General features: G+C 35.8%; 1 protein-coding gene across 6 annotated transcripts; it reads right to left on the bottom strand.

Annotated features, from left to right (window-relative positions):
• Positions 1-1,183: 1,183 nt before the first annotated feature.
• LOC101247553 (pre-mRNA-processing factor 39-1) lies at positions 1,184-21,005 on the bottom strand. Of its 6 annotated transcripts, none has more exons than XM_069288891.1 (15): positions 20,674-20,821; positions 19,405-19,858; positions 18,799-18,902; positions 17,575-17,804; positions 17,106-17,265; positions 16,791-16,958; positions 15,908-16,259; positions 15,276-15,419; positions 11,917-12,069; positions 11,705-11,821; positions 10,394-10,474; positions 10,158-10,307; positions 7,710-8,006; positions 3,065-3,181; positions 1,184-1,618 (listed from the first exon to the last, which is right to left on the bottom strand). In XM_069288891.1, the coding sequence occupies exons 5-15, from the start codon at positions 17,132-17,134 to the stop codon at positions 1,493-1,495; spliced, it is 1,734 nt and encodes a 577-aa protein (XP_069144992.1). In that variant the 5' UTR covers positions 17,135-17,265; positions 17,575-17,804; positions 18,799-18,902; positions 19,405-19,858; positions 20,674-20,821; the 3' UTR covers positions 1,184-1,492. The 6 variants fall into 6 exon arrangements, with proteins under 6 accessions (XP_069144992.1, XP_069144993.1, XP_004247135.1 ...); XM_069288892.1 differs by having other exon boundaries at positions 18,799-18,905; positions 19,405-19,854; positions 20,674-20,800; XM_004247087.5 differs by lacking the exon at positions 17,106-17,265 and having other exon boundaries at positions 20,674-21,005.
• Positions 21,006-21,973: the final 968 nt, after the last annotated feature.

The raw sequence follows: 21,973 nt of genomic DNA, 5'->3' as shown, positions 1-21,973 counted from the left end.
GATAACTGTGGACTTATTTTCATTTCTTTTCCGTTTTACCCCCTACCTTCACTCTCGTCCTTAGTTTTTCCAAATCGAAAAAAACCATCTTCACCTGGATCAAGACTCATGCAACGGCAAGTTAGCTCTGTGTTATCAGATGCAGTTTGATAATCAACATCTTCGAAGCATTTCATTTATGAACAAAAGAGTCAGGTTTACAAATATTGAGAAAGAAAGGCTGAAATAAATCAAACTTCGTTTTGGTTATCAACTCCATCAGTAGAAGACCAAATATACATCCATCTTTAACATCTTTAACATCATCATCTCCGTAACATGCACAGTCTGAACATGTGATTCTTTATTGGCCAATACAACAAGGGTAGACTCTATTTCTATCTTTGATCCAATATAGAGGTAGTTATATAGGATATAATATGTTCTTTTAGGCAAGCTAATTTTTTAATTTCCAAATCTCCCCAATTTCGTTGTTCAATCAATAATATGATTATTTCCCCTTTTTTGGTTATTCTCTTTCACAAATTCGTTGGCTCTATTATAATTTCCTATCAACTCGCACTATCCCACTTGTATTTTTTCTTTCTTCAAAACTCCAACAAGTTTTCTTTTAATTTGAAAATCAATTTTTTTTTTAATATGCAAGATAGTAGTCTTTATTTAATACGCATGCAAAATACAATATTATTTTAATGCTGTACGATAATTGAAAAATACAATACCGTTTCATTCTAGTCCAACACTAGTAAATACATGTTTGAACATTATCGTGTGTGGAATATATTTTACACATACTGTTCTTAACTTAATTGATTCAAAATATCAAATAAAAATCGAATCCTGTACTATTTAAACATACTAAAAAGTATCTATTGACAAGTAGACACTAGCAACGTATTTTATTTAGTTTACCAAGTCGGCAGATTGTGCATTATTTTCATTAGAATATCAACTTAATTGATTCAAAATATCTAATCCCGTTGAAAGTATACTATTCGTGCTTAGGTTTTTTCCCCAAAACTAAAAGCTACTTTCTTCCAACGTATCAAGTTGCCTCTCATAGCTATAGCCAAACAAGCACCAAAGCAAACCGGTTATAAGCCAGTCACCTTTTCATGCTATCAAAAAATCAAAGATATCCTCTGAAATGAAGAATACAGTAACATTAGTTGACACTTCCTGGTAGCAGATAATCATGCATCCTCCAATATAAAATTACTCCTACAGAGACTAGAAATCGCACAAGGAAAACATAACATCTTTGCAACCCTGCATACTAGCATATGTTAAAACCAAAAGTATGGTACATTAATTATCGAAAAGCAAACAGCCTAAGGTAAGACATCACTAGATTGCTTAATTTCCTATCCGACTGCTCATTAAATCAAATTACAACCATGTAGAAGAACTCATGGTATTGCAACATATTCTGGCCGTTGAGGGGAACATACAAACTACATCCAGCAAAAAATTGACGCAGAGAACTGTTATTTCAATAGTAACTGCCGTAATATGCTGTAGGAGGAACAGTTGTAGCTTGTGGTGCTGGAGTCAAAGCGGCAGTGGCAGCGCCTGCAGCCGCGCCCGCTGGCTGTGCATAATTCTGCTGAGGGAAGGCCTGAAGAGTTATAACAAAGTTTTACTTAGTGACAGAAAACAATCAACGCCTAAGGGTATACTCGTGTAGAAAAGGGGGTTTGAGTACAAGTGTGCATCATTTCACTGATAAAAAGAAAGGTTCAAACACAAGGCATTATCAATTTTAATACAGCATAGCAGCATATATATTACTGAAATGTTCCGAGGTAAGGAACACCATAGGAAGGAGACGAATTAACATATTAGATTAATTTCTGAGCAGATTATCCATTGAATTTCAATCTTTGCTATTGTGTCCACTAGATTGAACTTCCCCCAATGGCCAATGTATTTGAGAAGCTACCACCAGACACTAACTGGGATTGATATCTTATACTCGTAGTACTAATTGTAGCTCTAAAGGTCTGACTAATTGTGAGAGGAAGTATGACAATACCATAATAAGTAATCATGTCCTCATTTATCATTATATTCATATGCATTGATACAAAGAAATAGGTGCATTTAGTTTCATGTAACACGAACTTCTGTTGATTTTTCTTCCTCACAATGCTCATAGGCCCTTAATAAGACCTTACATTCACCGTCAAATTGTCCATGTTGAGGGGACATTCTCCTGGTATACCACGCTATCATTTTACATGCTTCTCTTCCAATCATTTATAAAAGAGACAAGTGTCAAAAACACACCTAAACTATATCCTTTTTTGGTTTCGTACCTAAACTATTGTGAGTGTATACCTAAACTATCACTTATTAGTTTGAGAAACACACATTCTTTTATAATACTCTCATCAAGGTGTGTGTAATACTCTCTTTTACTTGAAAAAATTGACACATCACACTTCACATGGACAAAACATTTCACAATGACAAAAATTAAATAAATTAAGTATTAGTTAAAATTAAAGATTAAAAGATATTTTACCAATAATTTTTTTTTTTATAAAATAAATGTACAATATTTATCTTACACAGGAACAAAGTATAATGCGCCTTGTAATTTTGACCAACCGAAATCAACATAATAGAGATATTGGATTTAACTACTTCCTAATTCTACTGGCAACTTATTTCAGTATCAAAATGGAAATAAAGTGATTCAATTTAGAAATTTGAACACTGAAATGCTACAATTTGGGGGATGAAATAAGTTATGAAAGCCTTTTGGCCTCACTGACATTTTCAGACAGGAAACCGGGAAACTTACCAGAAATCAAATTATACCTTCACGCTAAACCATTATTAGCATACAAGGACATCAATGTTAACTATAAAAACAAAAAGGAACCATGAAAGCAATACAGATGATTGATTAAAGTATCCCTACCGAAAAAATAATGCAATTTGACACAGTTTGCAAACAGGCAACAAAATGCTGATACATAAAAGGCGTAACAGTGCAATTTGACACAGTATGCAAACGGGCAACAAAAGGCTGATACATAAAAGGCGTTCCACATACCTGGGCTGGGAATGTTGAAGGATAAGCACCATAACCACCACTGGAGGGCACTGATGCTGCAGGCGCTTGAGGAGGTGCATAGCCAGTTCCATAACTGCCGTAAGCACCATATGCCGCCTAAAGTTCAACAAACACAAGATTTTTAAAATAAAATCCACTGATAGCATAGATTCTTTGAAGAGTATTCTAGAAAAAGAAATAAGTAACTAACAATAATTGTGACATGTGCTGCTCCCATTTCACATTATTTTGTTGCTATTGCTCTCATTTTCGTATATTCATTTTCAAACTGCCTGGAAATGCTTTATATTAAGCCCAGGGTCTATCAGAAAAAGCCTCTCTATCTCTACAAGTGGTAGTAAATGTGTACATCCTCCTCCCCAGACCCCACTTGTGCATTACACTATGTATATGTTGTTGCAAATGAATAATTGTGTCTGAAAGAACATACAGACTGAGCAAAATACAAAACCACACACATGCACATCAGCCCCTGCATGATTTAATGGCCACATGAAAAACTGAAACACATGCAATCAAGGATCCCCATGGGAAGGGGATAAAAAATATGTGAAGTGGAAAATTGAGGACAGCAGAGTACTAAACATTTGTCCACAGAAAAGATAACTACACAGAGCGCTGATTCACATTAAAGAGAAAGAAGTTTCAAAAAGATGGAAAAGATGGAAAATCATTCCGGCTTGCATCTGGTGGTCCGTGTGGAAAGAAAGAAATCTCATATGCTTCCAGAACAAGAGCAATTCCATCCAGAAGAATAAGATGAACTGCTTAGTTTTGTTCCTTTTTTGGTGTAAACAGGAGTACATGGTAGATCTAGCATCAATCAAAGGTGTTTTAGATTCCTTGTAAATTTTGCTATAGATTAAAGATCTTCCTGGTACTCTCCAGAATTGCAATTAGGAATCTGTAACTTATTGTGGCAGGTTCTGGCAGTGTTGTTAAAAGCGCGCTTCAAAGCGAGGCGACCCTTGTGCGCTTTTTCAACTTGAGGCGAGGCGATTTGAAAAAAGCACCCGCTTCAGAGGAAAAAGCGAGAAGCGACGCCTTTAAAAAAGCGCAAAAAAGCGCGCTTTCTATAAAAAAGCGACAATTAGGGTTTTTTTAAAAAATAGGGGTTTTTTAAAAAAAAATAGGTTTTTTAAAAAAAATCTGAAATATAACTTCTCTCTCCTCACAACTCTTCTCGCGACACTTTTTCCCTTCTCTCCTCACGACTTTCTTTCCCTTCTCTCTCCTGAAGCTATCGATTGATGCTGCTGGTGCCGCCCTTCTTTTTCTCGTGAAGTTCTCGACTGAGGCTGCTGGCTGTCTCCCTTCTTTCTCTCCTCAAGATCTCGGCTGAGGCCTGCAGGTAATTTGTTCATCTCTTTTTTCTTCTTCTTTTCTTCATCTCTATTCTCTGTTGCCTGCTCTTTTCTTCTTAGTTCTTACTGACTGTTGCCTCTGTTAAATTTTTTCAATTCTTTTTTTTTTAATTTTATAATCAGTGTGTATGCTAGCCGCCTTTTTTTATTATTTTCTGAAACTTCCTTTTGTTTGTAGTATTTAGTGAACTTGTATTTTCTCATTCAAGATGTCACAAAAGAGGGATCCGGCTTGGGCATATGGAACTCCTATGGGTAGTAACACAAAAGTCAAATGTATCTTTTGTGATGTGACATACAATGGCGGAATCTTTCGTCACAAAAGGCTCTCATGGGTGGCTATAGAGATGTAAAAGTATGTCCGAAAGTCCCGAATAAAGTGAGAGAAGAGATCAAAGAATATATGTTGAAGAAAAATGAGTTTAAAACTCAATTAAACCATGAAGCATCCATGGTTAATGTTGTTGATAATGATGAAATGGATGATGAATTTGAAGTGAATATGCCAATGGGGCCTCCCTCAAAGCAACAAAGGATGCCTTCATGTAGTGGGAGTGGGTCTTCCATCAATAGCACCGTCAAGGGTCCTTTGAATCTCTATTTCTCGCAAAAATCAAACGAAAAGAGAAAAGGTGAATCTTTTGACTTAGAATCTTCTAGAAAGATTTTGAGGGATCGTGTTGTATCTGCTTTTGCTAGGTGGATGTATAATGCAGGACTTCCTTTCAATTGTGTTAACTACACAAATAGTTTTGGTGAATTCATTGAGGCAGTCGGCCAATATGGCCCTGGAATGAAGCCTCCCACCTATCATGAGGTAAGAGTTCCTTTTCTAAAAAAGGAGGTGGAGAGGACAAACAAGATAGTAGAAAAAAACATAAGGTTCAATGGAAAACGTATGGTTGTTCCATTATGATGGATAAATGGACAGCAAGGAATGGAAAAATGGTCATTAATGTTTTGGTGAACTCTCCAAGAGGGAGTGTATTTCTTGAATCTTATGATGCTAGTAACTCTTCTACCGACTCTAATAAGATGTTTAATTTGTTTGAGAAGACTATCATGAAAGTAGGGCAGGAAAATGTGGTACAAGTTGTGACTGATAATGCAAGTGAGAACAAAAAAGCAGGTAACATGTTGAAGGGAGTGTTCCCACATATTTTCTGGACTCCTTGTGCTGCTCACTTTATCAACTTGATGTTTGGTGATATTTTCAAACAAGCCCCTTATTCTACAGGTGAACTTGAGTCTCAATATTTAATCTGCTTTTTAAACTTCATGTTAGATTTCTTTACATTTTAACTGTCATTTTTTGACAGTTTTTGGCAACGCTGTTAAGATACATGCTTATATCAATCAAAGGGCATTGTTGTTGAATATGATGAGGAGATATACAAAGCAAAGAAATTTGGTAAAACCCGCCAAGACAAGATTCGCAACAGCTTCTTTGACTTTGTATAGTTTTTATAAGCAAAAGAAAAATTTGAGAAATTTGATTATGTCAACTGAATGGAATGAGAGTATTTATTCAAAGGAACCTCTTGGTAAAGAAGTTGCGAGACATATCATTAGTCCCTTTTTTTGGAATGACGTTGTTCAAGCACTCAGAGTTGGTGGTCCTTTAATTCATGTACTTCATATGGTAGATGGGGACAAAAAACCACCAATGGGTTACATTTATGAAGCCATGGATAGAGCCAAAGAAAGTATTGAAAAAGCATTCAATTATGATACAAGGAAATATCAAAGTGTTTTTGAAATCATTGATGCAGAGTGGACAGATCAACTTCATCAGCCTTTGCATGCAGCGGGACATATTTTGAACCCAGGGCTCTACTATAAAAATAATGAGATGAAGACTTTAACTGAAGAAGTGAGGGAGGGATATCATAAATGTGTTGAGAGGATGATCCCAGATAAAACTTTGCAAGGCAAAATAGGGGAGGAGCTTGGTGTGTACATGAAAGCGGATGGCCTACTTGGAATTGAATCATCCATTAGAGCTAGAACCTTAAGGTCACCAGGTGAGAATTTCATCTTTTAACTGTTTACAACTTCAACTTTTAAGTTATTACACATCTTTTAAAATAACTCTTCTACAGTTGAATGGTGGATGCAATATGGTCATAATGTCCCAAACTTGCAACAATTTGCTATAAGAGTACAAAGTTTAACTTGTAGCGCATCCGGTTGTGAGAGAAATTGGAGCGTGTATGAACATGTGAGAAACTACATTACATTAATACATTATTACTAATTTAATTGATATCTTAATCATCCCAAGTCCCCCTATTAATTACTTTCTACTATGTGCAGATTCATAGTAAAAAGAGAAATAGGTTGGAATTGACACGCCTCAATGATCTAGTGTTCATCAAATATAATAGAACATTGGCGCGTCGTTATAAGGCTCGTAATACTATTGATCCAATTTTGTTGGATAGTATTGATGAGGCAAATGAATGGTTAACTGGAGCACCACAAGATCACCAAGATGAAGAAGTGTATGAAGGAGAAAGTCTCACTTATGGTGATGTTTCTATGGCAAGTGGGGTTGAGGAGAATATTTATAGTTTTAGGGGGAGTACATTAAGGGGCAAGGAAAGAGAAGTTGGAGGTTCTAGTTCAAGTCGAAACCTTGTTGATGAGCCTTCTGATGATGAAGAAGATGATGACCAAGTAGAACCCTTGGTTATGGCACTTGAAGAGTTTGAAGATCTTGTTGAAGAATAGGAGTTTCAATCTTTGTGATTTAATTATGTTTTTGATTTTTTGCTTTATATGTTATGACTTGTGAGTATTTTTTCCTAAGTAATTTCTTTCAATCTAAGACTATATTACCTCTTTTTAGTTATTTAATATTTTTTTATTTTTATACTAAATGTCGCTTTTTTTAAAAAAAAGTGCGCGCTTCGCTTCACGCTTCTCGCTTCTGTGAAGCAAGCCCTCGTCGTTTTTTTCCGCTTCTCGCTTCCCAAAACACTGGGTTCTGGTTTTTGTTTTGGAATAGAATACAAGTTGTTACTGTCTCAAAAAAAAGAAAAATCCATTTGAATAAAGAAGTTCAATTGTTTTTCTTCCATGGTGAAGTTCCAATTTAACCCAAATTAACATTTTGGTTAAAGCCGGAGCAACACATACATAGTGGTCCCACATTGCATTGCTCTGAGATTCACATCAGGGTTTTAAATCTAGAAGAGATTTGAGTCAGGTAGCAATCTATCTCTAGTGAAACTGTGAAATATTTATCATAACATTACCTGTTGTGCATAACCAGGATTCCACTGCTGCGATTGGGCTTGTGCAGCCTGTGGCCAGGTTTGACCTTGTGCACCATAACCTGCAGGCCATTGATTCTGTGCTCCAGGATATGCACCAACCGCTGAAGGGTTGGTTGCTGCAACAGCAGACTTTGCCAACTTTGTTTTCTCAGAAACTATATAATCTTCAGCATGACGTTTCTTTGAATCTGAAGAAGTTCTATGGCGTAAGAAGAGTTTCGCATGCCGATCATCAGCCTTCTTAATTGAGACTGCATCACCAAAAAGATCGAGAAACTGCAAACACATTCTCCGTCTCAGAACAATTTGTCAAAAGCAACAAAAGTGAACAGCCACAACAAGAGGATTGTGGTAAACAATTAGCACAAAGCACTATCAGTTAAAGAGACAAGAAAGATAGTGAAGGCTCACAAGAGACTGCAATAATTTACAAGAAAACAAATTTCCATGACCTCCCCTTGCACCCAAAAGATGTTCCAAAATGTTTACACTTCAGTCTTCAAAAAACTAAAAATATGATGAAAGCTCATGAATCAGAAAAATTCCCAGTAAAGAAAATCTCAATCTGGACTCCCCATTGCACCAAGATATTCCAAAATGTTTACACTTCAAGGTCTAAAAGGCAAGATTGTGAAGGATCAAGAATCATCAATAAATCCTAAAAACAGACATTCCAAAGAGTTAAAACTTCAAAGACTAAATGGAAAATGGTAAAGAGACATAATTCCCCATAAAACAACTTTCTCTCCAGACCTCCCATTGCATCATCAAGACATCCCAATATGATTCAAATTTAACCATCATACGATTTGATTTAAACCACCATATGATACTGTAGTCTGTTCATTGCAACAATCATTAATTCAACCACAACTAGCAACATTCAGAAAAACAAGTACATACATATGATTCAAATATAAACAATGTGACATTTTGAGACTTTTAGGGTTAAAACATCCCTGAACTATGATTCAAACCTAAAGTATATCTTTGTGTTACTATAGTAAACAAAAAACATCCCTAAACTAATTCAAAAGCTGCAACAATCATCCTTCTGTTTAGTTTCTGTAAAAAACTAACGACATACACATAAACCACATCACTTTTAACTTCTCAATTTAAATCCCTCGGTGTCCAACCATCTTTCACCATCTTCAGTCCATGTAAAAAGCATTCATATATTTTTTTAAATGGCTAAAGAAAATTCATCACATGAATACTCATTATGCACAATTAGAAAGAATCACTGAGGTGTAATGAAAAGGAAAAAGATGGGAGGAGTATTTCTTCATCTGCGGTTTAAACATACATACCGTTCAGCTTATTCCTTTTTTTCCTTTTAATACAACCAGACCTTTTAATCAACACAAATGGCAAAGATTTATGATGGAAACAATTAGTGAATTTTACATAGTCATACCAACACTTTCAATTTCTTTGGATCATTTTACCTAACACGTAAAAGGCATTTTAACACTAGCTGAGCAGATATTTGGTATTGTGTGGTTATTTGTAGTTCCTTCAGAAAATAAGCTAATCTTTTTCAAGATGAAGGAGATGAAGAGAACAAAAATTAATTAACGTCACTCATCAATCACATTAACCAATTGAAACACTGTTGGATAGAGAAAAATTATGGACTTGATTTTTGCTTTTATTTGTGAAGCACAACTATATATAGCGTAGAATACAATTGTTTCAAAGCTATAGCTCTTCAATTGGTAATGGTGTAAAGAGTTGAGCATATCGTTTCTCCATCGAAAAGCTCTAGGCTTTTCAGAAGGAAAGAAAAGATTGTTGAAGACAAAAGGGAAGAATAGAATAGGGATATTTGAGGTGGAGGCATATGTTTTTGACAGAAACTAAACATAAGGGTGATTGTTGCAACCTTTAAATTAGTCAAGGGACGTGTTTTGTTTAGTATAATAACACGGGGATGTATTTTATCTTTGAGTCATAGTTTAAGGATGTTTTTAGCCTAAAACTCGATATTTTGACCACAAATGCAACATGGTACACAAACTCCATACTGAACTTGATATGTATTTACTTCGTACATCACAAAGATAGTGGCCTGCTACTTTTTGGGAGGTCCGACAACAGTGTCCCTTTCTAAAAACAAAATTTGTACGACAATTTTAACTCCATTTTACACAATATTGCAAACTTGGAAAAGTATCTAAAGGCATTAAACATATTGTAGCCTAGGCAAACATCCAACAGGAATACTAGTTCAAGGGTGTGTTACCAGTTAGTCCAGCACATGAAAATTTAACTGAAAGCATTTCTAAGAATACTTGGCCAGGATCAGAAATTTAAACAACTCCAGGTTCCCATGAGAACAACACAATGCATATTTGTTCTTAACATTAAGAGTACATCACAGACCCAAAGAACAGTCAAGTACCCAAATGTAACAGTTTGTACCTCCAAGAAAATGCTTGATAATTCCTCTCTTTCATCAACACTTGCAACGTTAGGGTTCTCAGGAGATGGAACTAAGAACTTATCAACCAATGAATCCAACAAATCTACTCTCTTTGGGAGTGACTGAATGGATTCTAAATGGATTAGTGCCTGCATATTACATGAAAAGAGCACATCAATAAGAAACACCAATTTCTCCACAGTTTATGCCCTTGGATGAGAAAAGACAGACAAACCTCCAGAAGTGGTTTTGACAGCTGGACATTCTCAACTGCTTGATCAAGAATTTCCCTAGCTTTTTCCGCCTTCCCAGAAACCTTCCAACAGAAATTGTGACAGTGAGCCAAAGGAGGATGAATATTTAAATGATTTTACTCATGAGGAACATTGAAGAGAGAAGAATATTTTCCACAATATCACCACTCAATAATACCGGGTATCAAGGAAACGCCCTTAATGACTCCATGCGCTTACACTATTCTGATTTTTTTTCTACTGGAAAGCCTTCGAAAGGGCAGTGTAGAGTGTAAAAGTGGACAAATCACTAAAATGATTGAGAATCATTTGATAAGTAGAATATTGTGACAGGATATGGTCATAACTGTTTCACTATTATAGGTCGGTATTGCACCATAAATTATCTTGATGCACTTCCACAAAACAGATATCTTTAGTAATATGAAAAGTAGAATAGGGAAGTCCATTTGGAGATTAAACTAAACAAAATAAGGAAATGCATCTAGATATTATACCAAAAAAGGAGAGAACTGGTCAATTAGGATAACAGTATTGAGAAAACGAACAAGAAAATATTGACCCATAACTTCTAAATTTCAAGAAAGGACCAGGAGTTCCATATTTCTGGAAATATATGCTGCAATTTTAAAGAACAGGAGTCTCATATATCCACAACTAGATACAATGAATGCAACATTCCAAGGTAGAAGTTCCATATATCATCCTAGACCAATCAACTAACAGCATTCCATATGGTTATCTACAAGGCCACAGGAGGAGGAGCCACCTTCTACAAAGTGCACAGGGAATGTCCACATTCATATGTTGCAATGAGCAGAAAATACATACATATTTCTGTTACTACCTCCATTTCAATTTATGTGCCTTAATTTTACCGGGCATGGAGTTTAAGAAAGTAAATAGGACTCGTAAATCTTATAGTCTTGAACTAAATATCGTATAATATACCAAAAGCCTTAATCTTGTGGGATGTTGGAGTTAAAGCGTTGCCAAATTCAGAAAGAAACATTCTTTCAAACAACTAAAAACGAAAGTAAGCCAAACAAATTGAAATGGAGAGATATGAAATGATAATGACACGTGCTCCCACCCACCAAAGAAACAAAAAAGAGGCACATTGGTAAACAAAATATTAATATCAATTTCCACAAACATCTGAAAGAGAGCAATATCTGTAACTGTTTGCCACAACTGGGAAGGGGTACATTACAACAAGATTGAAACGGCAGTAACCAATTAATTGAGTCAAAAATATAAAAACTGGAAACACAAGACAAAAAGAACTTTACCAAGTAACAAAACCGAGAGTACTGTGCAAACAATAATGGCAGACACTGTGAGTGTTCCTTCCCTTTTTCAATGGCAATAGCTTGTTCGTATATGGAACAGGCATCATCAAGATTCCCCTTCAAAAAAAAAAAAAAAAAAAAGATACATCGGACAAGTCAACAAAAATCAAAGCTGGTACTGAAACCATAGTACATGACCAAAACAAACTTACAAGTCGACGTTCCATGTTTGCATGCTTAATTATTGCTTCTACAAGCCCAGGTGATATTTCAGCATGCACAAGTTGATATGCAGCTCGAGCACCAGTAATATCGCCACGTTGCTCCCGCAATTGAGCAGCAAAAAGGTGAATCTCTGGTTGCCTCTGTTAAAGATGGACAAATGAGTTTGATGATACAATATAGTAGGTTTGAGGGGCAACACTCAAGGGAACAGCTCTACACAGTACACAGGATTAAATACTTCATGGACATTAGAAACTAAAGCAACTTGTTTCCACCCTTTCAAGTTCAAACTCTTGGCAAATAAAAACAGCCTATTATAATCCTTGAGGATCACATATAGCATGAGTGAAAAAACATTAGAAACCAAAAGGAATTCATCAACGACGACTACTTGATTCACTACTTTAAAAACCTATTTTGTAAGAAAAATGTAAATTTGTCAAAAGACAACAAAAATTATAATAAATTAGCACTTCCACTTATTTAACTTATCTCCATTATTCCCAGCACTAACATTGAAAGAAAATTCAATTGAGAAGATTGCCTACGACCTCATGGGTAAACTAGAATAACCAGCACATTAAATCCAGACCTTCTCAATGCTAAGAAATCTACGAAAGAGCAATGTCAATGCTGAGACTACAGGATGACAGATAAGCAAGCGAGTTTATCAGCAGATGACCAGTGCAACACTGCGGCATTAGCTTTATGAGCTGCTCATTTCAGATTATTCAGATGGGGCAATCTCCAACCCCGATCTAGAAAATATATTGACAAGTCATCTCTAATCTATGCTAAAATTAAAAGATAACAGACAACCAAGCTATGTTGCGGACTCTTCGTTTTTGCAGCCAAATCCATCTTGACGCGACACTGGTGTGGGCACGGGTGCTGGATTGAGAACAAACTTGGGAAAGAAGAGAACAGTTTCATCGCTGCTGAAAGTTGACGACATTTTCTCCGACGAAGTTGATAGAGAATAGCTAACAGAAGTCGCAGTCGCCAAAAGGAACTTTGCTGGCGACGTCTTCAGATCAGCGACAAGCTTCTAAAGACACGAGATCTGATTCCACTTTTTCATAGGGTTTGCTTCATGTTTAGGCCAAAACAAGAGAACCGGCCAAAAGATAATATCTTGAAAAAGAACAAAGAAACGAACATGACTCTAATTATGAATTGTACCATCTTTATTGTATTAAGGCTTTTATTTCTTAAATCGTCAAACTGACAGTAAATATTAAAGTCCTATTTATGACTTTCTTTCTTATAAAAGGAGTTATAATTATTTTAAAAATTCATTAGTAGCATGTCAATTTCGATAATTAATTTATACCTTTAAATGACTAATTGAACATAATTAACCCTTTTATTAAATTGTTTATTCTTTGATCAGAATCTTTACATATTCTTTTAAATAGTTTTAATCATTACATGTAAGCTTATTACTACATATCTCTCAAATTAGAATATCTTCATAACTATATAAATAATATTGTATATTTTTAACTGAATCCCCACACCCATATCATACTCGTATTCGTACCCCTGAATCTTGAAATTAAAATTTGCCAAATCCAACTATGTTGCACAGACTATTCATCTTGGCTGTCGAACCCGTCTCGACACAACACTGGTGCAGGTGCGGGTGCGGGTTCGGTCAATGCCATTCGGATACTTTGACCAGAGTCGAGAACAAATTTGGGGGGAAATTGAGAATTTCAAAAAAACTTGACGACCTGAAACAAATCAAAATTTGGCGGCATTTTGGCAGAGAGAGAGGGGACCTGAGATGGATCAAACTTCACTAGCATCTTTGCAGAGAGAGAGACAGTATGAATGAGCTAGGGTTGAGGTCATGTTGTATTCGTAGAGTCAGTGGCGACTAGCGAGGAAAACGAAATAAGATATATAAACTAGGGTAGATTTTTTTATAGTCTTCTTCACCCTTCATGGTTTGCAACTAAACATTTGGGCTCAACAACTTCTTATAACATTTTACATTTCATGGGCTTAATCTTTGTATAATTAGTGTTGTGGACTTTGTTGGACTATTATGAAGTGTAAAAATCCCTTAATGACTTGGACAATAAATCTTAATATTATCATTTACACATAATTTTTTTAGCTTTATCATAGTTTAGGAGATAAGACTAGGATAAGTATTGCTACATTTGACTCCAAATTGAATTCTACAAATATCTCTCAAATTTAGAACATCTTCATAATCTATTTTTATAATATTGAACATTTTAGTTGAATCCCCGCAACCGTATCCATACTCGGATTCATAACCCCAAAACTTAAAATTTATATTTTGCCAAATCCAACTCTCAGATTCGCACCCATCTTAGATACCTGCCCTCGAGTCCGAGCAACATAGCCCACACCCGAGTCCGAGCAACTTCGCAAGCAAGCAACACGAAGGGGCAACAGTTTGCACACCTTTTTTTGGTCATGAATCAACAATTTACTTGATGAGATGGAAGAACTATTGATTATTTCTGTCCATGATTGCAGCCACTCCATACTACAGCCACCGTTGGTTTCCCCGGAGCTCAACCTTTCTATGTCAAGATATTTCTTTTATAAAAAGAACAAAGAGGGAAATACTGATCCCATTATTTGGAAGACTAAGGGAACCATACAAGGTAGCTCATTTTTGCTAGACACTTCCTCATGAAACTGTATTCACTCAACAGTCTTTACAGAGGAGGCATGCCCCTTTGTACGAGTCTACGGACGCCTACTTTGTGAAAAGAATGGGGAGGATGCTAATAATTTATGGTCACAATGTAGCTCACATATCAGGTTTCAATATGTTAGGCAGCTTCATTAATGTTGAACAGAAAAGTTATTGGGAAACATAAGAATAGAATCTGGAATACGATCCCACTTTGCATTTGAGAGGTGATATGTAAGGAATTCATATCTTGATATGTAGATGCATCTCCTATTTAGCTTTTTTGGTCTCAACTTATGTAAACACAATGGTGGATAGAATGTTGGCAATTCTCAGCTTCCAGCAGTAATGTAAAGGAATTGAGGTTGCTTGTAAGTTTTTTGGCTTGATCTTTGTGCTCATTGTATATTTAAAAAAAAATAAACTTTTCAAAAGATATTTACTGATTTCAATCAATAGAAAAGACAGTTTATGAGGGAAGAGAAATCTTACAATATCTTTTAATACTAAACTTTGAGATGAACAATTAATAACCACTAAATTGCTAAACCAGGCAAGCAAAGAGACATATAATTTGTCAAAAAAAAAAAACTATCAAGCATATGATGCAGAAGTTGACCCCTAAAAGCAAAGAGTGTATCTTGTTGGAAGAGACCAAGATTTTACCTTAACAAAGACTTGAGTGGCACGAGCAAGGGCATTATCGGCAAGATCCAAACTTCCACTTATTTCCATGCAAGAAACATACCGAATCCAATATTCAGGATAATTGGCACACGCAATCAAACATCTCTCATACAGCTTGACCACCTAACTTGCACAAGTAACAAATGGCTTAACGCAGATTTACACTCTGCCACAATAAAGAAATTACACAAAAAACTAAAAGGACTAAAGAATGATGCACAAGGAGTACTCCGCTGGTGGAACAGGGCCCCTCTAATACAAAAGGGTGGGACCTATCTAGCCTGACATGGTTAGGAAGATAAGAACACACCTGCATGCATAACAGTGGAAATTCAAAACAAATATTCCACTACACAACAGATCATGAACCCAGAACGTCGACTCACAAATGAGGGTTTGAAGTACTTAGCCGTATAGAAAGCAAATGGATGGCCCATGCGTTAGTCCAAGTTCAATATCCCGTTTAAAAAGATGCTTCATTCCGATGATTTAGCCAATATAGCAAATGAGGCAGCAGATACTATTTTTAACTGTAAATAAATGTATAGCAAGGCAACTAAAGCTACAAATAAAGAGAAACTGAAATCCACAAAATAACCAAACCCAAGTACCTTATTGAAGTCATCTCCTCCTTCTATAAAGTCAAGATAATTGTGCCAATTTTCAAGCTCTGCGACATTCAGAGGCCTCACATGAAAATATGGCCTCCTTATAGATGTTTCAAAACCAATGATCTTAGAATCAAACTCTTTAGCTTTCTTATACATCTCTTCTCTAATGGTGATATACTTCTCCAACTCCTCGGCATCTTTTAAGCTTGCACTAACAGGTTTAGAAGGCTCAGAACCAGGATTATCCTCACCCTCAATCTGTTCGTCCCCAGCTTCTACTGCAGCTGCAGCTGCAGCTTCTTCAGGAGTTCGTAACTCTGTTAGAGGCCTACTAGCCACCAACTCCTTGAAACTGCAGATAGAATTACCATGGAAAGAAACAGTTTTACATCAACTAATTTTCTTGTATCAACAAAAAATTCACTACACTGAAACTGTATATAATTAAACCCTCAAATAGTACATGTTGACCTGTCTGAAATATATTTGAAGACCACCAGCTGAATTAGCTAGGATTGATGCTCCTACAGGTGGATTTTTAAAAACTAGCATGGAACTTCAACTCTCCATAGTTTCTCACTAAAAGGTAAGAGCAGGCCCAGGTTAGCATTATATGCTATATTGATCACTTGCTAGTAATTGACAATATTCCTTCACACAGACAAAAACTTATTGCCATACTTGAACACATAAGTTTTCAAAAGCAATATGTTTATACAAGTAAAACCAATGAAAGACACCGCTAACGGGATTAAGCTTCTTTATATAATTAAATAAGTAATGTTGTATTTTCCACAAGACAAGCAGAATGATACTGTCAGATAATCTGAAGGCCCTGAATGAATATGAAAATGCAAAATAAAGCTTCAAGGAAGATAATCACCCTTCAAAATAGCGATCAAGCTGCTGATTTGGATTCTGCAATATCTGTGTGTAGATAGCAGCAACATTCGACCAAGCCTGCTGTGTGTACTCATACTCCAGGTACTTATCCCAAAGTGGAAAGGACAGGTAGTCTGTTCCAACATACACTAATCCTCTTTCAAATAACCTAACAAACCAACAGAACAATGTACTATAAGATTAATAACACATGCATGCCTTTGCATGGGCTCTAGAAAATGCAGTACATGAGAGTTCAAGCTAAAGTACTAATTCACTCAAAGAGCAGACACTCCCACAAATATGCTGCATTTACCTTCCTCGAAACAATCTTACAATGTCCATGGAAGGTGCAGAGAGGGCATCTTAGCCTTACTGACGAGATCTTCTCAGCAGCAATGTGTTTATTGATACATCTCATGTGCGACGGTAATAACAGCAAAATATCATGGAGAACTACAGGACTATACACAGCCCTAAGGACAGGTAAAATATAAGGGGGAGAATAAGGCCATAAAATTGAATTGAATCCTGAAGAAAATTCATATGGCTACTAAGCAGGCCATAGAATCATGTGGATTGCACATCAGTCATACAATTCTGAAGTGCAATCCAAACAAACCTTACGCCATGTAGATGAATAAGAGCTGTTGCAGACATGCTGAAATCAGGTCAGAGAGCATTGAAAGATCATATAGTTTGGTACAAAGAAAAAATTTATAAGCATCTAGTGCTGATGATCTCCCATATAAAACTAGAACAAATCAAATCAGCAATGGCATTACCTTCTAATGGTGTCAGGATCTCCATAAGTGCTTATAGCAAAAACACAATAGTGCAACCACATATCTACCGAATATGTCACACCTTGAACAGCTCGTTCATAGACCTCCACAACTTTGTCACCAGAGCCAAGACGTGCCTCATGATCTGCAAATTTCTTCCAATAACCGTAACACAGAGGAAATTCTGCCAAGAATGCATCATAAGCCTTCCGAATTTTCAAAATGTTGCCCTACACATTTTCACAATGCAAAACAACCAGCATTGAGGAAATTTGTAACCACAAGTTGTGCGATATCACAGCCACAAGCTTATTTTAGCAAGAAAATTGACCCATAGAAAATTTGCTTACAAAAGAACAATACACACTCCATGTTGTATATGAGCTTGTTTGCTTAGTGTAAAGATTGAGAAATTTAACTATGAGTCTATGACTAAGTCATGCTAAATGTTAGGCAACTCATCCAAGATACACCATATTAAAATCAATTATATAAATGTGTACTAGTTTGACTTCATGGAAATAAAAAGCTCTTTAATTAATGAAAATGGATCAAATCTTCAGGGACCAAAAAAGGGAAGTGCAGAAAGTAACAGGAATAAGAGCATTCACACCACCACCATTATTGTACTGTTAAATCTCTTGCTAATGAAAAAATGGTGTCTTCTGGCTGGTATGTGTCACTGATTACAATCCTGGAACAGTGGTAATTTTAGCTTAAGACATGGACACCACCAAAAAAAATTCCCAAGTAGATTAACACATGGTATGGATGGGAAGAGAGTCAGAATACCACCAACACCATAGTGCTCTGTTCTTTGAGAACAGGAGACTCAGCTTAGCTAACGAGAAGTTATAAAACATAAAAAGATACAAGGTAAGGCAAGAAAATGCTTTTGGCACGGCTTCTGCAATAATTTGCATAGGCAATTAATTTATAGCTTAGAAACTATTTGCCAGGAATATAACCCAAATTATATGTACTTGAGAAATTTTGTGCTACACGCTATCCTCCCCCCTAGCATGAAAGTCAGGTGTAATTCTTGCAAAATATCAGACAAGACAGTACCTATCTAGATAGTTTCTTACCAGTTGGACAATAAGCAAAGCAAATTGAAATATAAATGATAAGAAACTCCCTTTTCTCAATAAACAAAAACGAAGACCAGAAAATGAAGAAAGCCGAGATGACAAATCCCCTTAACAGAAGGTCAGTTAAAAGTACCTCCGACATCTTCTCCGTCTCCTCAATAAGGGCAGTCCAAGCATTGAAGTCTAAAGAATTTGTCCTAACTATGCTCCATAATCTTTCCTCTTCAGGAGATAAAGCTGCTAAAGAAAATATAGCTAGTAAGTACACTACCTGTTGATGCAACTAACATTCGGGACAAAAGGACAAACATAGAAGGAAATTTCGAACTTTAAAAAAATGAAAGATTAAGAAAGACAACAAAATTGATGGAGTAGACACCATGCTGCAGGAAGAAGTAAAAGGAAATAGACTGGGGAAAGCAGCTGGTAGCAATGTGAAAGACTACTGAGGAAAACAAACAACTACCAACCAATAAAGTCATTCACATAGAGACGCGCTATGGTAGCATCCTAGCGTAACTTTTCAGTTTATGCAGATTTTGTATAGGAAATCAACTAGTTAATCCAAATGTCTACAAAAAGATTTATATTAGAATCATGCATTTGTATTATGATTCTTCTGACTAATTAAATTGATAATACGCATCCCTTAACATCTAATGAAGTTCTTGATTAGTTTACAATTGCAGGAGTTGCAACAGATGATGACACAAGGATACCGAACAGTTAAAAGTTATACCTAAGCCATCTTCTGGCTGATGCATATTGGAACTTCCATGAACGTCTGCTGCAATCCCATTTTCAGCAATTCCAGCTGCTGCAATGTCTCTTGCTTCAGCAGTATTACCATTTGCAGAAGATTCATAATCAGCAACTTGGGATGAGCCTGCAGGTGCATTTGCTAGAGCTGCAAGATCCTGGCTCACGTCATATGCCATAGCAGTTGCAGCTTCTTGCTGGGTAGACACTTCATCAGTAGAATAAGTGTTTCCAGCTTCTACATTAGTAGCTGCTGACTCCCCTGGGCCATTTGGACATGAAGTGGCCAGATCCCCAGCATTTCCAGCATCAGAAGAAGCGTGGGCACCAGCATCATCAGGATTTATTGACGAATAAGCAGCAGACATATAATCAGTGACTGACGAGGTTTGAGCTACAACAGTTTCGCTTTCGCCCATAGTTTTGAAACCTTTCTACATCACAGGCAAAACTGATTAGTACAGCAGTTGATATTAGAAAAAACAAAGAAAAAATTAACATTATACACATTTGCTCCCTATCATATACATATAAATAGATCAGAGAGCGAGTACAATGACTAATTGAACAAAATAATATCACAAAATGTGTATTGAGTAAAATGTTATATACCCTCCTCTTCCTTTTTCTTGTTTCTTTCTATATTTATGAAGTCACCTTAAACATCAGGTCTACTCTAGTTGTTTGCTAATGAGAAACTTCCTTGCAGCACAATTTCAACCATCTATAAGTCACTTCCGATAAGAACAGAGGGCAAGACAACAAAGAGCTGAAATATTTATACTCTAAACCTAGTCAAAGCAAAAAGTTACTTCCCCTATTATCCTACTATTAGGGCAAACAAGCTAAAATTTAAATACAGATGACTGCGCAGTTGGAACTTAGCAATAAAAAAAATATCCACAAACGCCATTAAATTGCACCAATTGCAACTGGCGGTACGCAGCACACTACTTATAATCCTCAATCCGACTATACAGACCAGAATTTCAAATATCAGAACACAAATCTACACTCTAAACCTCGAAAAATGTATAAAACTTTACAAAATCCTGGCAAATACAAGCCAGTGGTTTAGGGTACAAATCCTACCAGCCAACATAGAACTTCGGATGAATAAAGAATTAAAAGCGGATAACCTAGAGATGGAATACGTAGAACAAAGTAAGAATACAAAAACAAAAGGTGAGCATTGTTGTTTCCGACAACGTAGAAGGTGACGGTGGAGAAGCCGGAAAAAGGAACTAACCTGGCGGAGGACGAGAGGTCGACGAAGAGTTTGGAGAGGCTTCTTCGTATCGTTGTAGAGAAAAGCTGCAGAGGTTTTCTCTACGAGTTTCGGGGTTTTTCAGTTCTATGGAGGAAAGAGAAGGATTAGGGCAAATAAATGATGCGGTAGTCTGTCTATAGAGCGCGAGTGACTTGCCTAGGATATTTGCACTTTTTCGTAATGACAAGTGTAAATTACGTTTTAAATCCCAATTCTAAGACTAATTAATTTTTTCAACCATCATAGCAAAATGTCTCTTGCACGTTAACATTTTACTACTCTCATTATATATTTCTTTGGTGCTTCAGTTTATTAAGGACGTGATTGTAGATTGGAGGATGTAAAAGTCATGGATGAGGGAGTGGAAGATTGGTACGTAATGAAATATTATTTTATAGTTAAATAATAAAATTTATCGTTAATTTCATGACATAATATTTTGAATGTAAAATTGGATATTCGTTTTTGTTAGTCGATTTTTTGCAATAAATTTATGATGTTGATTTGGCGTAGATATCATCTTAGCTTGTGTCATTTTTATATCAATAATCACCGATGTAGAAAACATAACTTTTGGAATTGAACCACAGACACATATATTGTGATTTTCAAAATATTTTTATTTTAAAAAAATTGGTCGATGAATCTTATCATCTTGCTTTGGTAACTCTAGTTAGAGCGAGAAAATACGTAAAATATCCCCTAAAATCATACATTATTCTTAAGTGGACACTTAAAGTTATTGAGGGTCTATCTTTTTACCGAAAAAAAAAAGTTATTGTGGACATTTTAACGCATTTAACTTATTTTTTCACCTTTTTTCCATTAAAATATATCACATACAATGAATTTTTCTATTTTTTTTACATAAAAATAGGTATGCGGACCATAATTTTTCTCAACATATTTGTACAATTTTTTTTTTATGATTACAAACAATGATTTGGTCATAATATTTTCCCGAAATATAGCACATTGTTTTTTTTTCTTTTTCTTATGGCCATTAATGGCTTGTTCTTCTTTGTTATCGTTCTTCCTTCTTGATTTTCTTTTTGGTTTTCTTCGATGTTCAACCATTAAAATTTTGAAGCTTGATTTTAGAATTCGACATTCTGAAATAATAACAAAAATTCAATATCTTATAACCTAATGACATTGCTTTATAGCACGAACTATCAATGAAAGACATGAAATACTCCTAAATGTCTTTTAGCCATTACAACAAGTATGATGCACAACATATCCATAATCAAGAATCGGCAAGACACAACTTTATAGA

The sequence above is a fragment of the Solanum lycopersicum genome, chromosome 9, assembly GCF_036512215.1.
Source record: "Solanum lycopersicum chromosome 9, SLM_r2.1".
In the NCBI taxonomy this organism is placed as follows: domain Eukaryota; kingdom Viridiplantae; phylum Streptophyta; class Magnoliopsida; order Solanales; family Solanaceae; genus Solanum; species Solanum lycopersicum.
Note: the sequence above shows the minus strand (reverse complement) of the source record. Positions and strands in the feature narration are given on the sequence as shown.

Coding starts and splice junctions, on each gene's coding strand:
- LOC101247553 (XM_010328045.4), bottom strand. CDS start 19,843: ATGGGCGAAAGCGAAACTGTTGTAGCTCAAACCTCGTCAGTCACTGAT. Junction 18,906..19,404: donor TCAGCCAGAAGATGGCTTAG/GTATAACTTTTA, acceptor TATTTTCTTTAG/CAGCTTTATCTCCTGAAGAG. Junction 3,182..7,709: donor ATCCTGGTTATGCACAACAG/GTAATGTTATGA, acceptor GTTGAACTTTAG/GCGGCATATGGTGCTTACGG.